Below are 20,559 nucleotides of genomic sequence, written 5' to 3' on the forward strand. Positions count from 1 at the left end.
CTGTCTGAAGGTCTAGACTACAGAAGGTGAGTGGATATAGAGACATGGGGAAGCATAAAGAAATGAGGTTATAAGGGCTTATTGCCTGGCACTACCGCTGACATCGTTAGGTAGGTTTCCCTCCTGAAATCTGCTGCAGTTCCTCCAGCTTGGTCAGCAATCCCTGGTCATTTCCCATGTGTCTTTGCTGGCAGCCGAGGTGCTAGCACAGAAGATCCTGGCCTGTTCTTCAGATCATTTTGCCTAGTGCTAGTGTCAGGAAGCCCTAGCTGTGTGGTGCTAGGCTCTGTACACACGTCAGCACAAGACAGTCACTGCCTAAGAGCACCGTCTAATAAAGTGTAATGAGGATCGCCAAGTGCACACAGTTTTGAAGTGCGTAGCTGCTGTTCAAATGAAACCTGATAGTAAAATATGCACTGTATCATCGCTGTCTCAAACCACTAGCGGTCTGTTAAGTTAACACGTGTGCTAGTCAATCCCATTACAGCGCGAGAAGGCTCAGATAGTTTTCCCTTCTAGTCCATGTGATAAGGGAACTTCTGTTACTGATAGTTATCAAGAGGTATTTTTACAGTAAAAGTTACGGACAGTTAAAAGCATATCAGGAAGCAATACCTTGAGATTTCATATGGTTTACAAATGGCATTTCCAATTCGGTACACAAATTCAATTGTGTATAAACAAAGTCTTTTGTGGCAATAATGGAAAGTTCTGGACCCATACATGTCCTTTTCTCCAAACGGTTATCATTTTAATATGAGAAAAACTATCCATACGTCCTTGACTTATCATTTATTAGAAAACTCAAAATCTTAATGGTTGACATTGGAGAAAAAGGGTCAAGATACAGGTAAAGTTCCTCTGTATTATCAAAGATAAAAACAGGGAATATATTTGCTTCTGGTTATGCTAATTCACTGCTCCAAGCAGGGTGCAATTGCATTCTGTCTAGTAAGCTCTTTTCTTCGTGTCTTAAAGAAGAGATATAGCTAAAGTAAAGGGCATTTGGAGATGGACAAGGAAAATAATTGAGTCACAGAGAGTCTTCTGTTTGAGGAGGGATGGGAAAGATAGGGATTGTTTTAATTTAAAGAAGAGACAAATAAGAGAGGATGTGACAGTAGTGTACAGAATGATGAATGATACAGAGAAGGTGAATTTTTTGCCCTTTTCTAAGTACAGATGCAGAGGGACATTCAGTAAAGCTGAAAGGCAAAAATAATAACGCTGTTTATTTTAAAAAATTACTACTTTGTTTCCACAAGCTCATCTTGTTTCTCCATGATGCTGGAGCACATATTGAGTAGGATGCAAAAGACCTATAGAAAATGGGTTCAGGTTGTCGCATTGAAATGATGTTGTGCACATACGGCAATGACTACTGACTGGATCAGGTTATATAGCTTGTGTGATGGAGAAGAACTAATCAGATAGTCAGACCCTCTTTTTCTAGATTTTAATTATTTTATAATTCCTCAACTTACTGTGTTATTTCATGTAGTAAATCCTAACCCACCTGTGGTGATCATCACTTCAAAGCCTAATTCCTGCAGTCGTTCCGAGTGCTGCACCTGCCTCATTTTTAATGTCTGTGTCTAGTCTGTTGTGGTAATGTCTGTGCAGTGATTGAGACCTGGATCTTGTTTGCAAGATAGCCTTTCCTGCCTCAGTTTTCCCCCACCTTAAAGTAGGTGAAACACCTTGGAGTTTCTGGATGAAAACCACTCGCTATGATATAGGGAAGATTGCATTTTTAACGGTGTTTCCTCATGCCTTGTAATTAAGTCTTTGTTCCTCACCAACCTAAAAGACATCATGAATGCAGTTTGCTGACACTCTCAGTATTAAACTTCATGCAGCTATCAAGCATTTTAAATATTTACTAGTCAACAAGAAGAGGTGTGTTTTATGAATCATGTGAAGTATATAATTTGTAAAAGTTTGTAGGAAGAGGTACCTATTAGTGTGTTTGTGTGTGTGCATATATATGCTATGTATGTAAACTATACAGTTAAGAATGTATTTGCCCACCAGTGCAGTCCAGCTGCCTCTGAGATAGTTATGGATGTTATCTTGGCAGCCCTGAAATACCAACATACAACATAGCAAAGAACAGTTTAGCCGTTCGAAATCGCAGAGAAAATTTAATTGTAAATGTAATTACCTATTCAGAGGTATGCAAATTTTATGGCCAAACTTAAGTGAAAAGAAGCATTCAGTGTAATTTTTTGGCATTTGTTAAAAGCCCTCCAAAAACCATCTAGGCTGCAGGCTAAGCTGCCTTTCATAAATCTCAGCCGAAGACTTGCTGCTGACTTTTTAAGAGTAAATTATTTCTATTGTTCTCAAGTAATTACATTTTTGTTGTTATCTGTGGAAAGAGCCCCACTGGGTTGAGCGTGTAAGTATATGGGAGTGGGGGGAAGGAGAAATTTGTGTTAGTTAAGTGAAGATGATAAAGCTGAAAATATAGCAGCAGGACATAAATCAGATTTTTTTTCTTTTTCTAGTTGGCTCGTCACAATAAAACATTGCAACAGATGCTGAAGCCAGGGTCAGATCCAGATGAAGGAGATGAAGCCTTGAGGTATTACGCCAATCACACGGCACAGATAGAGGTAAAGAATTGCTCACTAGAAGATTGAATATGAGACAAGTTTGCATCTTATGCATGGTGTATTACCTCTTTTTAAGCTTCTGAACAGGAAAGCTTATTCAAATGGTGTAGATTATTTATGAGAAGGAGAAGGTTAAATAATGTGGTTTTGGCTATGGGAGGAAAAGGAATGTACCTATATTAAAAGTGGCTCCAAATAATCATTTTACAGTAGCTTTCCGGTGTGTAACTAAACATGTTTTGTTAGAGAAATAATGACTGTGGATAGTAGCTGTGTCATGAAGTCAAGAATAATCTTGTATGGTACATCACTCAAATAAATAATCATGAGTTTCAAACCAGTGATGCTAACTGATCAAATTAAAAGTCTGGCTGCAGTACAAAGAGGTTTTGAAGTGGTGTAGACATTTAGTATGGCTTTTGTTTAAAAGACCAAGGCTTGGCCTGGATCATCAGATCTGTTCTCTATTTTAAACTTTACCCCTGCCATGGACTGGATTTAGATCAAGATCCACAGAGGTATTTAGGTTCTTAACCCTTATGTTAGTTCCTGTGCTCTTACAGATTTCATGGGATTAGAGGCATCAAGATAGGAGTTAGTATCCTAGTGTGTAATGTCTCTAGTCTTTAGTGACTTTGTAAGGAGGAGAATTTCGGTGGCACAAAGGCAGCTGCTGTGAGAGACTGCAGGAAGAAGAGACATTTAGTTCTCTCTTGGAAATCCTGTATCAATTCCAAAATTGGCCAAGTATGAAACCTGCACAGTATGGTTGCACACAGGCCCAGCCTGAATCTGAGCTTTCATTTTACCTTCAGTGGGCTCCCAGGTTCCGTCAACATTGGACCTGAGCTTGCGTGCATAGAGAGCAGGCCTGGGGCGAGCGTGTCAGGTCCGTATTGTCCTGGCTGCCATCAAGACAGGCCATGGCTGAGTCCTTCTCTGTTTCCCACCATCCTTTTTGCCTGATACTTGTCATGTTATCCCACCACAGGATAGATGGAAGCTCCATGGCTGTAGCTGTCCAGAGAGCAGCTCAGTGCTCCTCTTCACATATTTTAATATTTTGGTTACTGCTGAGGTATCTCTTGGCAATTATCAGCCGAGTTACCTGTGTAGGTTGTAAATTCGGGCATTAAGCAAGCACTGTGGTCTGCTTTTATATGGCAAATAGCTTCTTCCTGCTGCAGTTTCTGAAATCTCCTAAAACCTCATGGTTGCAAAGCCTCTTCCTCAAGGAGATACGGTGGCCTCTATTCTCAGGGAGAATAAACTGTTTTAAATGCGATTCTGCAGAGCAGCACATGCAGCTTACCTTTTCGTTTTAGTCCCTGACAGAACTGAAGATGCGCTGTCAGCTTCGGTCACTCACCCTACCGGGTTAGCTGCTAGTCACGTAGTCCTGTTGCAAAACAGCTGGCCTGAGACACAGCTATTTACTTAGGACACTTCAAAATTGCCTGTTCAAATGTCACGTAATGCACATGCCTAAGGGCAGACATGAGCACGGTTATCTTTCATCTCCAAGGCAAATGTACTTGACTATATTAATCTTAACAATGACTTAAGACAGATTTTTTTTTTAGTGTGTTCACATAATAAATATGAATTAACAGAGAGAAGGGAGGGTTTTTACTGCAGGACTACGACTGGAAAAGTGTAACTCAACCCAGGATTCCTGCTGTATCAAATGGATATTCACTGGCCTTTCTCTGAAAGTAGTTCTACACCTGTTTGGCATTTCAGATATAGCTCCCCTATATGAGGGTATCTCATTTGTTTTATTTGAAAGTCAAATAGTGGGGTTTTTTGTCACTGGTGGCTGTACAGAGATATGGGTCTAGGAGTCAAGATGAGTTTTCTACCCATTTCTGTATTTTTAGCAATGCAGAGTCCATGATCCGAATGGGGAAGCAATTTTGATGACAGTGTGGTAAGATGGAATAAAATCTAACTCACTCACTGGGAGCTCACTAGGCCCTGAAATACAAACAATGCAAAACCTTGAGTTTTGCCAAGTAGGAAGATACGGGTGCTGTGTGAGTAACAAGGTGCTATTTTTGCATGTTCACCTTCACAACTTATCTCATCATAGAAATAGACTCAAGGTGAGAAAAGAATTTTGTAATCTGAGCAGAAGCCCCCTGAGCTTCTGCAATGTTTACTGGGTTCAGTTTATTGCAAAATTGAAGCATTCTGAATTAGAACAGTTTTTATATTTGGGGGAAGTTTGGATCTACGTTTTGCTTGAGACGTGTATTTGCCACCGTATTTTCAGGCAGGCTTTTGAAGATAGAAAAGCAGTTTTACTTTGTTTTAGGATTGATTGGTTCAACTTCATTGTAATGTTCAAATAATTTAGGCATTAATTTATAAATAAAAGGGGACCTGTGAACAAGAAAAGGTATGAAAAAATGGTTGGAAAGTCACTGATCCTGAAAAAAATGTGTGTTTTATTTATAGATTGTTCGCCATGATAGAACAATGGAACAGATTGTCTTTCCTGTCCCCAATATTTGTGAATTTCTCACTCGTGAATCGAAAAGTCGGGTATTCAATACAACAGAGAGGGATGAACAAGGGAGCAAAGTCAACGACTTCTTCCAACAGACAGAGGATCTGTACAACGAGATGAAATGGCAAAAGAAAATTAGGAGTAAGTATTGCAATTTCAAAAAATAGCTTCATTATGGTAAAACCCTGCTTTTAAGCCTCCAAATGCTTTCATTTTAATAATACACTTTTCTCAGTTCACTCCGATACTGCAACAGGCGATACTGTTCAGGACTTGAGAGTGTAGGTCAGCAGAGTATAGGTCAGCTGAAGCACTTGCATGCCACCATAAGAGAGGCATAATATAGAGCAGCTAGGAATATAAGTAATGTGTTCAAGACGATGTTTTGGACTCCAAAAGTTAAATTGAGGGATGGGTGAACTGGGTGTAGTTCTACTAAACTCAATAGAGTTGCACCTAATTAAGCCAAGGCCCTTAATATTTAACAAAAACATGTGTAGCTGCATATTTGAGGTTTGCAGATTCCGAAAAGACCATTAAAAAACTTGTAAATGTCAGTCACTTTAAAACATCTCTCACCAGAACCTCAGCTGCTTTAAATCTGCCCGACTCCCATGGAGTCAGTTCCCCTCTGCCAGTTCACATCAGCCTTGCTTGACTAGGCTGTACTATGTCCCAGTCTGTAAGCCCATACTGGTACGTGTCCCACGGTAGTGGGAGAGGCATCTGTACCACCTTAAGCTGCTTGCAGCTTGCACATCTGACAGGCACAGTCGAGATCGTGGGGGAGAGATCAAAGCAGGAACCCGAAGAGGAGGTGCAGTGAAGCCAAGCCAGGTACCCCAAGTTCCTTGTTTAGTTCGCTGGTGGGCATTACAGCTGCTGGCCCTCACCAGGAATGGGGGTCCTCATGCTGCCGATTTCTCAGTGACGGGAAGCTCGTCCCAGGTCAGCCAGTGTCAACTGTGCCCTTTGCTTCTGGAGCAGAGAATCAAGGCTGCAGACTAATTAAGCATCTACATTATTCTTGAGGGATAAGGAAGAAAGTTATCATTTAGGTATATATATAAAAATGCGCAAGAGTGATCGCTTCAGGCATTGCTAAAATGCAGATGCTGCTGGGGTGGCAGACATCGGATGTTAAACAGCTGATGCGTTATGCATTATGCGATTGATCAGAAAGGAAGTGAAGAGTAGGATCTATGGTCAGAGCAGCAGGGAGTTTGGGTAGTCAAAGCAATATGGTTTAATGTAGCATCCTTATGTTGGTTGCAGTTTTTATAAATGTCAATTCCCAGGCTATAGTTTTCAGAGGTGAGTTTTCAGTGTGAATCCTATAGGCCCAGGTCCGCTTCCCTTGGTGGCACGGTGAGAACTTTTCTGTACTGATAAACTGACCAGAGTAGAAGTTGAAAAATAAATTATTCCACAATAACTCCCTATCTGCACAGTTAATTTGGGAATAAAAGTCACTATATTGTAGAAAAATTACTCCAGTAACAAAATCATATCTGTGGTTTTTGCTTAAGAAACACAAATAAAAGAGCCCAACCTTACACTTACGTAGACCAGACCTGCCTAATGCTATAAGCAAAGAAAATTGGTTTATTTTTATTCAGAACAGAAATTCCTCAATTCCTTTCATCAGTGGAATGGCCCGCAAATTTCCATGTGGGTTTTTTTATTTGAAAAGATAATACAGGTCGAGGCTCGGTTCATTCTTTAGCCAAGTGTCTGTTAGCATGCAGTCTGCATTGCTAAAATTGATACATGTAATTTTCAATGGCTCCAAATGCTTAAATCTCAGCAGCCAACAGCATAAGGTTATCACAATGAAATCTGAATATTTACCTAATCACAATTAAATTCTATTTAGACTAAAGCCTGAGACAGTCATATGCAGTTGAAGGAGTCTACTGTTTATAAAAATTTATCTGGGTGCAGGCAAGTCAAGAATATGTTCTGCATAATTGCAGGAGGCTCTCAGTACTTTAAAATATAATTAACAGGAATACATCGTCTTCAAATAAACCTCTCTGGCTAGAAATTTCTTCACACCATTGCACATAGAATCTTGTTTTACATGTTCATTTAAACTTATTGTAGTGCAGTCATATATACGAAGTGCTTGCCCGGGTCTTAGTCCTGTCTGATCTTGTTCCTAGGCATTTTGCGGAGTTGTTTATGTGACTCGAGACAAAAAATCTTAACCCTGTTTTGCCCGATTTCCCTTTTTAGTCTTTTCTAACTAGGTTATAGGTTCTTTGGGATATAGCCTATTTCTGCGTATTCGTACAGCATTTCACATATGGAGATCCTGGCTTTATTTGAGTCCTTTTAAGCAGGTGTACAGAGCCGTTTGTCAGCAGGTAACCGTGGACATCTGAGGATCATGCAGGAAGTAGTCAGCTTTCATAGAGCCAAATCCCAGTGAGACCAAATTTTACCTGTTCTCCAAAGTAGAATAAGATGTTATATTTATATACATATAAATATATACTAATAAGATTTAGTTTGACAGAGGTGGGGAAAATACCACCATTCTGCAACCTTGCCTATTCCATCATTCTTTGAATAATGTCTCCAGTGTGCTTGGTCCAAACGGGTCATCTGGTTGACTCGTTCCGGGTCTTCTGGTTAAATGGCATGCGGAGTGCTAAAATCTATTTGTTTGCTTGATTTTGTATCTCCATGCACAGAGGCTACAGCTTCAGAGGCAGGTGAAAAGACGCCTTCCCAAAAGATCCAGTCCTAAAATCTTAGCAGAGGCAAAACCCTTATATATAATAAACTGTATTGGGATCTTTGGATTAAAAGCTGTGCTTGAAACTATGTTTTATGGCAAACCTATGTTTAATATTTGTCTATTTTAGTTAACTTCAAAGACCTACGTATTTTCTTCATTAATTTGTATTTTTTAATTACCTTGAGGCCATTACTGATTGAGTTCCTGCCTGCTTTCGTTTCACTGATTGCTGCTTTTCTCCCCTTTCTAGATAATCCACCCCTGTTTTGGTTCTCCAGACACATCTCTCTCTGGGGGAGCATTTCCTTCAACCTTGCTGTATTCATCAATTTAGCAGTTGCTCTCTTCTACCCCTTCGGAGATGATGGAGATGAAGGCAAGTGGCGCTTGGTTTTATTTTGCCTTTTAATTTGAGATGTTTTCAATTCTAAGGTAACGGTTGTATAAAACGGCATCTTCAGGTATGCTTATATCTGCAGAAGCCATTTAGTATCTTCAGTATCTTAGCAGGTACCGGGTGAAATGTGGTAGTTGATCTTCTGTGTGTCACATGTCCCATGCAATATGAAGTAAAATGGACAGAACATAGCTGCCAAGCCGAAGATTATCTAGATGATCTGAGCTAATTCTTTTTCCTTTTTCTTTTTTTCATATTGCCATATTGCAGTGTACTACTGCGCACATTCAGTTACAGCTTCTGAGCTAAGGGAGGATTCCTGGCAGCAGAGAGACAGAGGTTCCTTAAAACTGACCATTTTGAATGACTTGCAGCTTAAAAACATATGGAATGGAATGATTTAAAAACTAGCTTGTTGGGTTTTGACTGTTTTGTTTGTTGGGTTAAAAGGACATCATTGTTGCAGAGGATAAATGCATTATACAAAAGTATGCTTAAAATCTATGATTCTGTCTCTGCTTCATCACAAGTTACGGAAAATATAGCAAATAATAAATTTCATTAAATAAACGCAGCAGACCAGCGGGAGGCCTCTTTGAATCCAAAACAAGCTTAATTGGGATAAATGAGACTAAATAGTTCAGAATACTGGTAACAGGAATAGAACCATTCACCTCTAGGACTTTGGTTCATGTCCAGTCCAGTCAGTAATGTGACTGAAAGTCACCTCTGTCTGATGGCATGTGAACTGGGCTGGTGGAAGCAGTCCAGCTTCTAGTAGATACATGTGCTTTTCACAAACACCAGAGTTGGCACCAGCAAACATTCCCGTTGGCTGGCTAAACAGAAAGGCAGCAGATTAAAGTATATTGGCCCGGAGCCACGTTGCCCTTTCACCCGACGGGGTGGTCTCTGCAGGTCATGGCACAGGCATCTCCGCAGTCCTGCGAAGCAAAGTTTGCAGGGCTGTGCCACGTAAAAGGGAAGCATTTGTACTTAGCGCCTTCCTGCTTGTAAACCGAAGAGTCACTTGCAGTGCACACACGTTAAAGCCCATGCGGGATGAGGGGAAAAATAAAGAGTTAAACCTTTTAAGCTACTAAATTTTAGCTAATCTATCCTTGCAGAAATCCTCTGGTCTTCAATCAGTAGGTATTAATGCTTATTTTGAACTGCAGATTTATGTAGTATTAGTTTAAGCGGCCCTGGTAATCCGGTGATTTCAGTGATAGCGCATTTCAGGATTCCAGATCCCGTTGCTTGTAAAAGCAAAAGTGACTCCTGAGCAATAAACAATAGGTGTGGCCGAATGGGATTAGGAGGTCATGAGGCAGTCTCCTCACTTCCAGCCTCCCCCTCCACCAAAGCCCGATCTCACAGCTGGAGATTTTCTCCCATTTTTCCCCTGTACCTTGTGTAAATCCCCCCACACTCGGATGTCTGTGGCGCCTGAGCTGATCTAATCATCACAACAATGCTGCATTTCAGTAGATTTCTGCAGTTCTTACATCATATGACATAAGCGAAATTGTGCTCCAGATGAGGACTCCTCGCCTCTGGCCTGCATGTCTGCACACGTTACCGGTGTGGGCCCTGCAACGTGAAATAGTTTGACCTGCAGTAAGGAAGAAGGAGAAATGATTTGTTAAAGTAATGCTGCGTGCTTTGGCCTCACCTCTCAGATCCACTTGGAAGTTATTTTTTAGGATCCATTAAAAGTTTCTAAATCTTGCTGGTGAAGAAACTGACAGAGCTGACCTTGAACCTCCTGCCAAGGATATAAACACTCCTGAACTTTGGAAAAGTTCGGATGCCATCTGAATGTTGAGGCTACAGCCCCATCCCATTGTTTTCTAATCCCACTGGTGCTGCTCAGCTGTGTATCCGTTGCCAAAGAGATAGCATGATTTCTATTGTGAGTCTAGATAAATTTTCTATTCCCTTCTCCCTCGTCACTGACCTCTCAGTTCATCTGATAACAATAGAAGTCAGTGTACAAGTGTGACAGTGCCCCGAGATCTGAATGTGCCTTTTACATCACAGCAACATGATGTGTTTCCAGGGCTTTAAGCAGAGGGGAGAGGGAAAACAGGGGCATTGCTCAAAGCTCAGGGAGAGCCTGGAGCCAGCATCTTGCAGAGCGGCAGAGAGACTGACACTGAAGGCAGTGAGTGGCTCACGTGCCCGCAGGAGCTCAGAAAGACCCGGGACCTGCTGCCTCCCCAGGAGCAAGGCACAGCTATCCAGCTGCTCTCGGCAATGCAGATGCTGCTTGTTCCTGCCCAAGTCCCCGTGGCTGCCTCCCGCTGTGGCAAGTGCCTTGCTCCCGTGCGGAGGCGGAGGCTCCTGCTGAACACCCATGGCCGCTCAGAAGAAAGCTGCTTTTCGAAAACTGGGGTGCATCAGTGCTATTGGGGTTCGAAAGGTGACACTGCGGCGCAGTGCCACTTGCTGCGCCACCCCAAGGACCGGCTATTTCTGTAGCTGAGCAATCATGGAATTAGGCTGGAGGAGCCTTAATGATCCCTGCAGAAGGGCGCTGATTAGTAGCTTGTTCGAGGAGAAGGGTAAACTGTTTCATCTCTGAGCGTTCCTCGGATTTTAATGGAAATTTCATTAGCTGCTCTTATTATTACCTGGGCAAAAATCAACAATACTATGATAATAATAGTTCTTGCTGCAATTAGGGCAAGTTGTGGTCAGCGGTTGTGGTGCACGAATCACGCTTTTTGTTAGCTATACTGGCAGAGGAATTGATCTTTTGGATTTGTTTCTTGGTGAAAAATGGACTCTCTAAAGATGCCTTTCTCAAATCTTCCTTTCTCCTCTATACAGGCACACTCTCCCCGTTGTTTTCACTCCTGCTTTGGATAGCAGTGGCGTTTTGTACAGCAATGCTGTTTTTCATCTCCAAGCCTGTTGGTATTCGACCCTTTTTGGTGTCTGTCATTCTCAGATCTATATATACTATAGGGCTCGGTCCTACCTTGATACTTCTTGGTGCTGCTAATGTAAGTACTCTAAAAAGCAAGCAGAATTTCCCTTTCAGCAGAAGCAGAGATATTAAGCATCTCCTATTAAAAAAGCCCTTGATTAGAGCTGTGCAAAGAACTTCTTTTTCTGGTTCACTGGTTAAGCCAAAAAAATAAATCATTTCCAGTCATCCTGAAACAGCAGCATCAGCAAAGTGGGAAGCTAAGAAAAAAGTTGTTTTGGTTTTGTGCATATGCAAATACTTTAAAAATAAAAACAATATGAAATTTAAAGAAAAATTGCCAATTAAGATGAATCAAATTTACAGTTTTTCATGTTAGAAGAATAATGTTGTCTACCAATATGCTCGGCAAAATCGACCCAAATTTCTTTGTCAGCTTAAATCTATATTTTTAAGAAGCAAAAAGTTTTCAAAATTAAAAATTCTCTCAGCCCTTTTCCAGATTTCTTAACTTCACCATGTCGATGTTTGCATGTTTACTGAGCTGGCTAAAATATACAGTCATGCTCATAAGTCATCTGTGTAGACTTCTGTCTGATTGTTACACACTAATTCACCTTAGCACCAGGCAGCAAAGTATTGGGCTGTTTGCCACCAGTTCTGTGAGAATTTCACACACTTCAAGCTGCCCAGTCAAAGGTAAAGGCTGTGTTTGCCTACGTCAAATTTGTGAAAGAAAAAAACACGTCGGGTCCTCATTGCTTGTCCTGGACTACCAAACAGATGAGGTTAGCCCCTTTTGTATTTACTTCTGCACTGCTGTTTGCATGCAGGCGAAGCTCAGGAGCGATGGAGAATCTGATGCTGTTGCTTAAATGCTATACTTCAAAAATGCCCCCAGTATTTTTTTTTTTTTTTTTAGGGATTTTATAGTGAGAAACATGATCCGAAGGAAACGGTAGATCTCACACACACACCCCACACACTTTCTGTTTTACTACTATTGTTCTCTTTGTAGTAGCATGCTTAGCTGCTTTTACGTAGTCTCGGGTCTAAACTGAAAATTATTAGGAATCCATTCCCAGTTGCTTTTTTAATGCTTTCTGACATTAATCCCACCCTGCCTACTCACTAATGGTGTAGAAATAAATCACAACGTAATGAGGCACGGTGCAGTTTTAGAGGGGTGATGTACTTCAACTTACTCTCATGGACTCTGTTCCCAGTGTGGCTTGGTAATTCAGTTTCTCTCATCTGACTCCAGCTATCTAAAAGTTGATCATTTAGTCAAAGCAATCTATCTAGACTTTCTGCATGCTGCAACAATGCAAACAATAAATATCAGGATTTTTCTGATGGAATAAACCTAGTCTTTGTTTTCCCGCCACAGCTTTGTAACAAAATAGTGTTTCTGGTGAGCTTTGTCGGGAACCGTGGAACTTTTACCCGTGGCTACAGAGCGGTCATCATGGACATGGCTTTTCTCTATCACGTAGCATATGTCCTGGTCTGCATGCTGGGCCTCTGCGTGCACGAATTCTTCTATAGTTTCCTGGTAAGTATGTGCTTCTGTGGAGGGGAAAACTTTGCAAAAATAGAAAATACCGTTACCCATGCAGCTGTCTTCAATTTCTTCCTGACAATCAAGCCAAATCAGATGTATTTTTAGCATGCCGTTGTGTTGCTGCCCCTTAGGAGCTGCTGTTTTCATTAGAACCTGTTTCTGTTAGGACTTATTCTGTCTGGTTTAGAATTGAAAGATTACTCATTTCTTTTCAGACAATCATCATACAGCCTACTCCTTTCTCCCGCCCTTCCCTAGCATACATATATTCTGTGTACATTGTTCCTGTATCCAGTGTCAGTCACAATGTCTTTGGGACAGGATTTGTCCACTGGTGTGTGCATCGTATTTATACCAAAGGATCTCATTCCTCAGTTCGTCTTCCAGCCCTAATTATAAAATAAAAAAAATAAAAAATTACTTGGGAAACAGGGATGGCATGCCTCGGGCATAGCAGGAAGATCCATCACTTTAAATGTACCCTACTTTCATTTTCTTTTGTTGCCATTATCCAGGTCGAAAGCCTTTTTATAATATGATACAGGTGCAATGAAAATGAATCATACAAAATTATGCTAAACTCAGCTAACTGCTCCCTTCATGCTGAATAGCAGTAAAAGGTGTTTCACTGCGCTTGTTTTCTAATCCTTTTGCCTTATACTGGAGTGTGTGATACTCGTAGGGAGACTGACTAAATTGTGGTCATTTACATGGGTTCGCTTTCCTGTTGTATTTTTCTCGCCTTCCTGAAGAGTGGTGAGCTCCCAGCATTTCACAAAGGTGTGATAAGCACACGAAAATGTTCAGGGGTTCAGTCCTTACTCTGGTAGAGCTCCCATTGAAAGTAGTTTAAGAAACATTTTATGTACTTATTTATTTCAGTGACTGCTATTGACAAATATCCATGATTCATGGATGTTGTAATTGTCCATGTTCCAAAGTTACTTCCAGGTGTTCACTTTGTAGTGGAAATATTCTAAACTCTTAATATTTTTTCCTCATTTTAAGCTTTGTCTTATACAGAATGAATGATAACTGTCTTTCCTCTTTCTTCCTTTATTATTAATCCTTTCACACGGCTGTGGATTTCAGATCTTGTGGATTGTGACTAATACCTTCTTCTGTAGACCATTTTGATAAATCATAGTGTGTCACTTTGTATCTATAATCTGTGTGTTTTGAAGTAGAAATACATACATTATAGATAAGGTCCAAAGCGCTATAAAACATCAATAAAACTGCAAGAGAAAAAAAGCTATAGCGTCTTGAAAAACTCTTAGGACATATAATTGCTGTTTTAGGCCTTTGGCAGTTAAAGCAGTATTGTCTTAACGTATACTTTTCTTTAAAGTTAAGTACCAAGAAAGCATATAGTGCAGGGTAAAGAAGAACAAAGGTTTCTAGTTTTATACAAACAGTGCAATGAAATTAACTTTGTCCTGAAAACAGATGACCCCGTTCTTTGTATATGCAAGTCACTTTTATATGATGCTATGAGCTCAAAGAAACAGTTTACAGACATGTAATTGCTTGCATACGTGAGTGCGGTTTTTAGTTACAGTTTATCAAATGGCAAATAACATGAAAAATTGATTTGTAGATGTAGATCCACTGTATGACGACACTGTTTTTTAATTTTAATTTAGGCTGATTTTGAACATGGGTAAACAATGGATCTTGTTGGTAACCATTACCCGCATCTGGATCAGGCTCATATATAATGTATGCTTTGTAACTTTGTATTTTGCTATAATCTCTCTTAAAATTTAAAGTTCTGTGCTAAATTCCTCTTAGAAGCAAGCCTAGCTCCCACTGAAATCAATGTGAATTGTGTGTTTCTGAAGCTGAGAATTTAGAACGTGGCTAGATGTATGTTTCAGCAGTTCAGATTGTTTTCCTGTGTAGCATCTATATATTGCCTCATTTGTATTCATTTTTCCTCTACTCTGTGCTTTTCCCAGCTGTTTGATTTGGTGTACAGAGAGGAGACATTGCTAAATGTGATAAAAAGTGTTACCCGGAATGGTCGTTCCATTATCCTCACTGCAGTGCTAGCCCTCATCCTAGTTTATCTCTTCTCCATCATTGGGTTCCTCTTCTTGAAAGATGACTTTATCATGGAGGTCGACAGGTTGAAAATCAGGACCCCTGTGGCAGGTATTAAGTTTTATATTAAAATTTGCTTCCGACATATACCTTTTCTGTCTGCCTAACCTAACTTTCATCTGAGAAAATTGAATTTTTTTATTTGTATCTGTGGGAGCAGAACTAACTCCGTATACCGTAGGACACAACTACTCTCTGGGTAAAATTTAACGTGTATAGGGTTGTTTTAGCCTAGGCTTATCTGTTGAAATTCTAAAATCTAACACTCACATTCAATTTGTTACGTTTTCTTTTCAAACTCATGCTAATATTTAAAAAAAAAAATAAAAATGCTAAATTTCCTAAGTATTTGGAAGCAACTCCAAGTGAATTCTCTTGGTTCTCATCCCACCTTAAAAGCAGCTCATAGTATTTTCTGTGTACTGCATGAGGCATGTAATCTTAACGTGTTCAGTAGATGTATTCATTTGATTACTTTTTAAGCTTCATCCAGCAGAAATTTTTTACAGAATCCACACTTCTGCTGATAGGAGATTTCCTGGAGCACCTTTTAATTCAGTTTGTATTTCACAAACATCACCGTTGGTGTATAATCCTGGCTTTAGTAACATCATTGGGAGGTTTATAACCAGTTTTTACACGGCCAGGATTTCAGCTTTCCGGAATGAGATCATTTACCAATATGGACAGAGAGTTACAAACTTGCTCTGCTAGAAAAAAGCCAAGTCTGGTCTGTCGAGACCTTTGTAATAAGCTGCCAGCCAGCCTGCTGGGAGCATGGGCAGAGAAGTAACTGTCTGCATAGAAATACCTGGGAATAGCTTGCCATTAAATTAAGAGGCGTGATTTTCCCAAACGCTGAGCTCTCAAAGCTGTAGGCAAGCACAGAACAACTCATGGAGTCCATCCCGCACTGTGTGCGCTCAGTATTTGCTACGTTTTTCCTAAATTTGTTATTTCAGGCTCTAAAGCGCACAAACAAGGAAAAGGTCATTCAGAACTCGTGGCTATGGTGTACCTGTGTAGCTGTTTTGATACCCTGTGATCAAAAAGGAACCCAACGGATTTGTTTTGCCACTGATCATCTTAAAAGGGCTGGGTTGGCTTATATTTGACTTACCATTCATTTTGGGGACAGAAGTTACAATGTGAAGTTTCACTTTGGTGAAAGGTAATTGTGACCATCTTAGAAGAATGGATGCGAGGCTACACGAAGCCCTGGTCTGGTCCAGTGCAGTAGTTCCTGTTTGTGTTTCTTCTGTTGGGATTTTTGGCAGATTTTTGTGGTGTGGATATATTCTTGCTGGCTTTATACATTGCCATTCCTGATCAAAAACTCATAAAGAAAATATGCTGATGATATACTAATGGCACATTATGCGTTCCAAGACAAGTGCTTTAAATTTTTGCTTTATAAAGTGGCACAAAGAGAAAGTCAGAGTGGACATTTTCTGTGTTACGCAGATTGTCTTAGGCTTTTGCTTTGGTTGTATGGTTTTGCCTTCATTTTTTCTCCTTAAACCTTTTTGTATCTCTGATTTGAAATGCAGGAAGTTGTTGCAAGATGCACAAGATAAAATTGGTTTGATAAAATCAAGCTGATGCATTTACCCACTTTGGGAATGTTAAATTAGTGTTTTACACAAACCCATACATATTTACAAATGAGTACCAAACTGTGTTATAATCCTTGAAGACTCTTAAATATTCTACATTCAGGATAACTGAACATCAGCTTGGTGTCCTTCTTGTCAGCTTTTGTGAATAATTTATCTAATGGTTTTAAAACTGACATTATTTTCATATCTGACAGTTGTTTCTTGCTTTGAATATATTTTGTTCTAACCAGAAGTAGCAGCATTTGATGTAGATTCATTAATTTCAGGAGATGAAATGGGAATAGCTGTGATATACAGTAAATATAAAACTGTGGTTTTGTTCCTTGTGATTACTTTGAGCTGTTGAGGCAGACTGCTTGAGGAAGGAGGAATTGGTGGTATAATTTGTTCTGGTTTTTCTTCTCAAGTTTTCAACTCATTGATTCGTTTCTAGAAAATAATGATTTAAAACTTAGTATCAATGTAGTAGCTGTCTTTTTGTCAATATTCTGCTTTTTCTACAGATATTGGCGAAGTCCCCACTACAACCCTCACATCAATGATGGGAGCCTGTGCAAAAGAGAACTGTTCCACGAGCATCCCAATCATTAATCCAGGTTAGTACAAAAGTTCCTCCAAACCGATGATCAGCTAAAACTGCGGGATTTGTGTATGATTTTTGCAGAGACTTTTCCTAGCGTGAGAAGTGATGATCGGTGTTTTAAGTTGGAAGTGCTCAACTTCATCAAGGCTTCGAGCTTAGTTTGCAACTTGCCCAGATCCAGGGTCAAGTTACTGTGTCTTAATGAGTTACTGTGGCTCAGCTAAGCACAGGCAGCAATCCATCTGTGCATTCTTAGCTTGTGGCAAATGCAAGGAAATGCAGGCTCTTCGAAGCCTTTTTCGCGATAGATAAGTTGCATTACTACTTCATGCTTGTGGCAAGTGAAGAGCCCTGGTTCAGCAGATGAGTCCACCTGGTTTCATTTTGATACCTGCATTAAGAATCTGACCTATCTGTCCGAAGGACCCTGCCAACTTTAAATATGCTCAGTTAAAATAAAAGGTCTGACCAGTGTTTCCTGTTGGGGCGGTTACCAGATACCAGTTACCAGATACTGGGTCAGGAAGGAATTTTTCCTAGATCAAGCTGGCAGAGTGCTTTGCCCTCTTCTGTAGTTTGAGGCTACAGGGTCACTTGGGAGTTCTGTTGGCCAAACGTGCTGCTAGACAGAGACCTTGGATGGTGGAGCTACTTTATCTCTCTTACTCTCGTCCTGTGGCACAGTCCAGTTGTGGTTGGTCTTTCACTACAGATGTTGTTTTAGTGTGTGGTGGCCTCTGCAGTGTGGATGTGTGCACAGTGCATGGTCTACAGGCTTCAAATGTTCACTGCCGCAGTTGGCTGTGGTTGCTGGGAGCTGAAACCGAGGACCTAAGTCGTCCCTTCCTATCCTATGTTCCAGTATAAGGCTGTTTCACATGCTTTGTTCTTCCACTACTAATTTTTGAGTTTTTACAAGGGTTTGAGGGAGAGGGCTATAAAAGTAGGCTTTTTCTCCCCAGCTGGTGTGTAAACAGGCCTCATAAACAACATGGGAAGCTGTCTGACTAGATAGAGAAAACAGTCTAAGAGCTATTGGCAAAGCTGCTGCATTCAAAGAGTAATCAATCAGTCAAAAGAGAAGCAGTGTGGCTTTTGCCAAGCTCTTTAAATGATAGAAATCTCACATTTCTTATTGTTTGGATACCGTTTCTTTAAAATTAAACAATAATGAAAGGGAGCTGTACAAAACATCTAAGTGCACTGTCACTTAATCTAGGAGAATTGTAATTTAGCCAGTAACACTGAAAAAACAACATTCAGCAAGAACAGTTTTGCTCATCTTAGCCAGTGAATCACCTGTCAAAAAGTACTGCTCTGCCTTCCGTCTTCTCCTGGGACACGTCTCCCTTCTGGCAAAAGCATGAGCATGGTGGAATGCAAAGGCCTGAGATTTGGTGGAATTCACATTGTAGCAGCATGAAGAAGTATGCAGCTGCCTGTACGAAACATAAAATGTTATCAATGGCATCTCAGGTCCGGAGTGGAGACATAAACATGTTGCTTTTTGGATCAGATCACTGCTAATCATTTGTTCTGGTGAGACTGTGCTTGTTCTGGTGGGCCTGTGCTTCTACCTTGAGTCGTTGCTCATGTTGGTGAGGGAGTTAACTTGGGAGCCAGTCTGCTCTGCTCAAAGAGCATCCCTTGTCTGCAGCCTGCTTCCTCACTGCTGCTTTGAGCTGTCAGCATAAAAATATTTTGTCTCGTCTCCCTTGGAGTCTCCCACTCTTCACTCCAGTGGCGTTTCCATATCACTTAAGTCTTTGCCTGGTGAAGCTCTTAGTGACTTAAAGGAACTTCACATTCTACAATATGTGGCTCTTTGTGCCCTGTAGCCCATAAAGGCCTGTGCTAGAAAAGTGTACGGATATCTGCTTGTGGAAGGGGACATTTTCAAAGACTCATTCCACTCCCAGGTCTGGTACCGCTCTTTGCAAGTTCAGCTAGACCCACATGGACTCCCGTGTGTGTCTCCCGTGCCTGTACTTGCGTTGGAGATCAGGCCCAGAAGCCACGTAGCTGGGGGCCATCAGTTGCAGATCTTTGATGTAAATCTTCCTATCATCCCACTTACTGCCCTGTGGTTAACATTGTGGGGTGGTCTTAGTGCATAACCTGCATTACCTTTGTCTTCTGACGAAGTTTAATTCAGTCTGCCTGATGCTGTCTAGCCAGTAATGGGCCTCTCACTAGGCTGGAACTAGTTGTAAATAAAACCCCTTGAACCTCAGTTAGTGTCAACATTGGGTCCTTAGCAACATTTCGCTCTACAGATCCACTCCTTTTGGTAGTATGGGCATAGTCTGTGTCGACAGGGGCTGAGTCTGGGCTATGAGTGGTGCTGAGCACCAGGGCAAAGCAGCTGGGGCAGAACATGCGCCTGCAGGGTTATCTGGCTCCCAGACTGAAGGTAGCACTTGTTGCTCCACGTCTGGGAGTGGAAGTAGAGTAAATGCACGGGTGTCTGTACATTCCCCACAGCCTACATTACTGCACTGGATGTTTCTGCCAACTTCAGACTGTCTGCTGTCTGATTCTCTGACAAAGAGCAACCTGAGCTTGCTTTTCTGGATGCAGTGTGGGATGCCGATTCTCTGTGTTGTAAGATGTGCCAGTCAGCTGATGAGTGGTATCTTGTGTCTTTCTGAAGCATGGGCTTGCTCTGAATTTGCATCTTGGTGGACATGGAGAGTTATGAGTTAGGGTTTCTAGCAGATAACTCTCTCTGGTGTTGCACCTTCCAGTTTGTAGCCCTGGTTTATCCTTAACCATTCACCAGAATCTGACCATCTGCTGTCTCCAGCATCTGACCCTGGTCTTGTGAGCAGTGAAAATCTTGTTCTTGTATAAAGGTTTTTAATTTGTCTTGTGGACGGTCATCTTCGCAAGCACAGATGTTAGCTCCAGAAAAATTGATGGAGTAATGTTTAGGAGGAGGAAATAAAGGCAGGGTACAAAAGCAGAGGAGATGAATTGGTATGACTAAGTAAAAAATTTCCAGGTGTGACAGAGAAGAAAAGGTTTTGTTGTTTCAATCCTTTCAGTTTCAATATTTAAGCATTTTTGTAAAAAATCTGGACTTACTAGTGGTAGTAGTGTCTGTAGTGACCGTATAGGTAAGAGGGAAGTGTGTCCTTATGTCTGCTTTTGCTTTTCTTTTTACTCAGAGTTCCTTAAATCAGGAGTTCTTTCTCATTTAATTGCTTGCATAGCAAAAGGCAGCAGATACCAGCTCTGTTCTGCAAATACCAATTGTGATGCCTACACCTCAATTTGGGAACTCACGGTTTAAATCCAAATGGCTTGTCTGTAATGTGAGTGCTTTCAGTCAATTCAGTTTATCAAAATCTATCTCAGTGCCCCAGATGTGGTGGTTTGGGGCTGTTAAGTATTCTATTTCAGTTAACTATCGCAGCAGGATGTTGTTATTTATTAAACTCCGTTCCAATAAGTGCATGAAGCAAACCAAGTGA

At 40.9% G+C, this 20,559-nt stretch overlaps 1 protein-coding gene across 1 annotated transcript in view; it reads left to right on the forward strand.

Moving 5' to 3' along the window:
- ITPR2 (inositol 1,4,5-trisphosphate receptor type 2) overlaps positions 1 to 20,559 on the forward strand; it is a 263,492-nt gene that overhangs the window by 212,203 nt on the left and 30,730 nt on the right. Inside the window, exons 46-52 of the mRNA XM_054188393.1 lie at positions 2,514 to 2,621; positions 5,082 to 5,274; positions 8,130 to 8,255; positions 11,112 to 11,287; positions 12,602 to 12,766; positions 14,737 to 14,932; positions 17,004 to 17,096. Of these exons, the coding sequence (XP_054044368.1) occupies positions 2,514 to 2,621; positions 5,082 to 5,274; positions 8,130 to 8,255; positions 11,112 to 11,287; positions 12,602 to 12,766; positions 14,737 to 14,932; positions 17,004 to 17,096 (1,057 nt within the window). The remainder of the gene's footprint in view (positions 1 to 2,513; positions 2,622 to 5,081; positions 5,275 to 8,129; positions 8,256 to 11,111; positions 11,288 to 12,601; positions 12,767 to 14,736; positions 14,933 to 17,003; positions 17,097 to 20,559) is intronic.

This window comes from Rissa tridactyla, chromosome 1, assembly GCF_028500815.1.
Source record: "Rissa tridactyla isolate bRisTri1 chromosome 1, bRisTri1.patW.cur.20221130, whole genome shotgun sequence".
NCBI classification, from domain to species: domain Eukaryota; kingdom Metazoa; phylum Chordata; class Aves; order Charadriiformes; family Laridae; genus Rissa; species Rissa tridactyla.